General features: G+C 58.0%; 1 protein-coding gene across 1 annotated transcript in view; it reads left to right on the top strand.

Annotated features, from left to right (window-relative positions):
* Positions 1–3527: 3527 nt before the first annotated feature.
* The window catches only part of LOC144489560 (breakpoint cluster region protein-like), a gene marked incomplete at its 3' end in the record, with an annotated part of 55310 nt that continues 53837 nt past the window's right edge, over positions 3528–5000 (top strand). Inside the window, exon 1 of the mRNA XM_078207424.1 lies at positions 3528–3701. Within this exon, the coding sequence (XP_078063550.1) occupies positions 3650–3701 (52 nt within the window). The remainder of the gene's footprint in view (positions 3702–5000) is intronic.

Raw genomic sequence — 5000 nt, forward strand, 5'->3', positions numbered from 1 at the left:
CCCCTCTGGGACCGGGTGTCACAGTGCGTTAGATACACTGTCCTTCCCCCTCTGGGACCGGGTGTCACAGTGCGTTAAATACACTGTCCTTTCCCCCTCTGGGACCGGGTGTCACAGTGCGTTAAATACACTGTCCTTTCCCCCCTCTGGGACCGGGTGTCACAGTGCGTTAGATACACTGTCCTTTCCCCCTCTGGGACCGGGTGTCACAGTGCGTTAGATACACTGTCCTTTCCCCCTCTGGGACCGGGTGTCACAGTGCGTTAGATACACTGTCCTTTCCCCCCTCTGGGACCGGGTGTCACAGTGCGTTAGATACACTGTCCTTTCCCCCTCTGGGACCGGGTGTCACAGTGCGTTAGATACACTGTCCTTTCCCCCCTCTGGGACCGGGTGTCTCAGTGCGTTCGATACACTGTCCTTTCTCCCCCTGGGACCGGGTGTCACAGTGCGTTAGATACACTGTCCTTTCCCCCCTCTGGGACCGGGTGTCACAGTGCGTTAGATACACTGTCCTGTCCCCCTCTGCGACCGGGTGTCACAGTGCGTTAGATACACTGTCCTTTCCCCCTCTGGGACCGGGTGTCACAGTGCGTTAGATACACTGTCCTTTCCCCCTCTGGGACCGGGTGTCACAGTGCGTTAGATACACTGTCCTTTCCCCCTCTGGGACCGGGTGTCACAGTGTGTTAGATACACTGTCCTTTCCCCCTCTGGGACCGGGTGTCACAGTGCGTTAGATACACTGTCCTTTCCCCCTCTGGGACCGGGTGTCACAGTGTGTTAGATACACTGTCCTTTCCCCCTCTGGGACCGGGTGTCACAGTGCGTTAGATACACTGTCCTTTCCCCCTCTGGGACCGGGTGTCACAGTGCGTTAGATACACTGTCCTTTCCCCCTCTGGGACCGGGTGTCACAGTGTGTTAGATACACTGTCCTTTCCCCCTCTGGGACCGGGTGTCACAGTGTGTTAGATACACTGTCCTTTCCCCCTCTGGGACCGGGTGTCACAGTGCGTTAGATACACTGTCCTTTCCCCCTCTGGGACCGGGTGTCACAGTGTGTTAGATACACTGTCCTTTCCCCCTCTGGGACCGGGTGTCACAGTGCGTTAGATACACTGTCCTTCCCCCAGTCTCTCTCGGAGTCTATTCTGGAGATGGGTGTATGTGTTTTGCTGAGTTTTATCTTGACCACTTCCTGCTGCGTTGTCGAGTTGCACAGTGACTATTTAGCAAATCTAGAATCTGATTTAAATATCTCTCGGGGGTGGAGAGAGGGGCAGATCGTGAGGACAGGAGGAAAACCAGTTCTGTAATGGGTGAGGCGACAGTGAGATTTAAATCCAGTTGTTACCAGTTCAGCAACGGGAAATAATTAAAATCTGCAACTTGGCAGAATGCCTGACGAGACCTGGAGATGCTTCTGGCTGTCATAAACTTTGAAAGAGTGAAGGCTCTCCTCACGTCCCAGAGAGAATTATCCCACTTACTCCATCATTCAACACACGTTTATACGTTTAGTTCCGCTGATTGGCGGAGAATTTAGCTCCCACAGTGCGGCGCTCCCTCAGCACCGACCCTCCCACAGTGCGGCGCTCCCTCAGCACTGACCCTCCCACAGTGCAGCGCTCCCTCAGCACTGACCCTCCCACAGTGCGGCACTCCTCAGCACTGACCCTCCCACAGTGCGGCGCTCCCTCAGCACCGACCCTCCCACAGTGCGGCACTCCCTCAGCACTGACCCTCCCACAGTGCGGCGCTCCCTCAGCACCCACCCTCCCACAGTGCGGCGCTCCCTCAGCACTGACCCTCCCACAGTGCGGCGCTCCCTCAGCACTGACCCTCCCACAGTGCGGCGCTCCCTCAGCACCGACCCTCCCACAGTGCGGCGCTCCCTCAGCACCGACCCTCCCACAGTGCGGCGCTCCCTCAGCACTGACCCTCCCACAGTGCGGCGCTCCCTCAGCACTGACCCTCCCACAGTGCGGCGCTCCCTCAGCACTGACCCTCCCACAGTGCGGCACTCCCTCAGCACTGACCCTCCCACAATGCGGCGCTCCCTCAGCACTGACCCTCCCACAGTGCGGCGCTCCCTCAGCACTGACCCTCCACAGTGCGGCGCTCCCTCAGCACTGACCCTCCCACAGTGCAGCGCTCCCTCAGCACTGACCCTCTCACAGTGCGGCGCTCCCTCAGCACCGACCCTCCCACAGTGCGGCGCTCCCTCAGCACTGACCCTCCCACAGTGCGGCACTCCCTCAGCACTGACCCTCCCACAGTGCGGCACTCCCTCAGCACTGACCCTCCCACAGTGCGGCGCTCCCTCAGCACTGACCCTCCCACAGTGCGGCGCTCCCTCAGCACTGACCCTCCCACAGTGCGGCGCTCCCTCAGCACTGACCCTCCCACAGTGCGGCGCTCCCTCAGCACTGACCCTCCCACAGTGCGGCGCTCCCTCAGCACTGACCCCTCCCACAGTGCGGCGCTCCCTCAGCACTGACCCTCCCACAGTGCGGAGCTCCCTCAGCACGGACCCTCACACAGTGCGGCGCTCCCTCAGCACTGACCCTCCCACAGTGCGGCGCTCCCTCAGCACTGACCCTCCCACAGTGCGGCGCTCCCTCAGCACTGACCCTCCCACAGTGCGTGAAATCCTGGAACCTTTAAACTGACGTCAGTCGCTCGGCGCTGTGTTTGGGGTTGTGGGTGGAATCAAAGTACACTGCGTGCGTGCTTGCTTCTCTCGAAGAGTCTATCTGATTGTGTCACTCTGCCTCCCTCCCTCGTCCCTCCCTCTGTCCCTCCCTCCTCACCCCCAGCAGGAAACATCTGCCCGTGACACTCGGGGGGGGAACGGGCGGGCCGGGTTGGCCCTGCTGGCTGCGGGCGGCGGAATAGAGCAGCGAAGACTTCCTCACTCCCCCGCTCTCTCTCCCCCTCTCTCCTCCCTCCCTCCCTATCTCTCCCATTCTGTCTCCCTCTCTCTCTCTCCCTCTCTCCCTCCCATTCTCTCTCTCTTCCTCTCCCTCACTCTCTATCTCTCTCTCCCTCTCTCCACTCCTCTCTCCCTCATCTCCCTCTCTCCCCTGTCACTCCCTCTCCATCTCTCCCTCTATCCTCACACTCCTCTCCTCTCCTCTCTCCTCTCTCCCCCTGTCCCTCTCTCTCTCCCTCTTCTCCCTCTGTCCCCCTCTCACTCTCTCTCTCTCTTCTCTCTCCCTCCCTCCCTCACACTCTCTCTCTCCCTTTCTCTCTCCCTCTCTCTCTCCCTCTCCCTCTCCCCCCTCTCACTCTCTCTCCCTCACTCTCTCCCTCCTCCCTCCCTCCTCTCTTCCTCTCTGTCTCCCTCTCTCTCCATCCCTCTCCCTCTCTCTCTCCCCCTCTCACTCTCTCCCTTTCTCCCTCCCTCTCTCTCCCTTTCTCTCTCCCTCCCTCACTCCCTCACACTCTCTCCCTCCCTCCCTCTCTCCCTCCCTCCCTCCCTCCCTCCCTCCCTCCCTCCCTCTCTCCTCCCTCTCTCCCTCTCTCTCCCTCTCTTCCTCTCTCTCTCTCCCCGTCTCCCTGTCTCCCTCCCTCCCTCCCTCCCTCTCTCCCTCCCTCTCTCCCTCTCCCAGTCTATGCCCTCCTGTCCCCCGGGTCCTGTCCAATGGAGATCTTCCTCGATGCCTCCTCCTACCTGGCTGCGCACGGTATCCCGGGTGAGTTTAACCCTTTACCAGTCTCCCCCCCCCCCCCCATTACCCCACTGCTCCCCCCCCCTCTCCCACACACCCCCCACCCCCGCCCCCCTCCCCACTCCGGCTGCCTGGGGGGTTGGGCCAGCCTTTGGGGGAGATGATTCGCTCAACAGGGTCACCCTTTTATAGAAAGGATATTATTAAACTAGAAAGAGTGCAGAAAAGATTTACTAGGATGCTACCGGGACTTGATGGATTGAGTTATAAGGAGAGGCTGGATAGACTGGGACTTTTTTCTCTGGAGCGTAGGAGGCTGAGGGGTGATCTTATAGAGGTCTATAAAATAATGAGGGGCACAGATCAGCTAGATAGTCAACATCTTTTCCCAAAGGTAGGGGAGTCTAAAAACTAGAGGGCGTAGGTTTAAGGTGAGAGGGGAGAGATACAAAAGTGTCCAGAGGGGCAATTTTTTCACACAGAGGGTGGTGAGTGTCTGGAACGAGCTGCCAGAGGCAGTAGTAGAGGCGGGTACAGTTTTGTCTTTTAAAAAGCATTTAGACAGTTACATGGGTACGATGGGTATAGAGGGATATGGGCGAAACGCGGGCAATTGGGATTAGCTTAGGGGTTAAAAAAAAGGGCGGCATCGACAAGTTGGGCCGAAGGGCCTGTTTCCATACTGTAAACCTCTCTGACTAACTGGGATTGAGGTGACATTACGGATTCGGTCCCTCCATCTCCAAATCTCTGTCCCTCTCTCTCTGTCTCTCATTCTCTCTCTCTCCCTGTGTCTCTCTCTCTTTCTCTTTCCCTGTTTCTCTCTCTGCCTCTCCCTGTCTCTCTCTCTCTCTCTCTGTCTCTCTCTCTCTGTCTCTCTCTCTCTGTCTCTCTGTCTCTCTCTGTCTCTCTCTCTGTGTGTCTCTCTCTCTCACTCTGTCTCTCTCTCTTTCTCTGTCTCTGTCTCTCTGTCTGTCTCTCTCTTTCTCTGTCTCTCTATTTCTCTGTCTCTCTCTCTGTGTCTCTCTCTGTGTGTGTCTCTCTCTCTCACTCTCTCTCTCACTCTCTCTCTCTTTCTGTATGTCCCTTTCTATCTCCTTGTGGGATGGTACAGTGGGTTCGCGCTGCTGCCTCACAGCACCAGGGACCCAGGTTTGATTCCCGGCTCGGGACACCTGCACTTTCTCCCCGTATCCCTTACTTTCCAAAGATGTGCGGGTTAGGTGGATTGGCCATGCTAAATTGTCCCTTAGTGTCCAAAGATGTGCGGGTTGGGTGGATTGGCCATGCTAAATTGTCCCTTAGTGTCCAAAGATGTGCGGG

This window comes from Mustelus asterias, unplaced genomic scaffold, assembly GCF_964213995.1.
Source record: "Mustelus asterias unplaced genomic scaffold, sMusAst1.hap1.1 HAP1_SCAFFOLD_2309, whole genome shotgun sequence".
NCBI classification, from domain to species: Eukaryota; Metazoa; Chordata; class Chondrichthyes; order Carcharhiniformes; family Triakidae; genus Mustelus; species Mustelus asterias.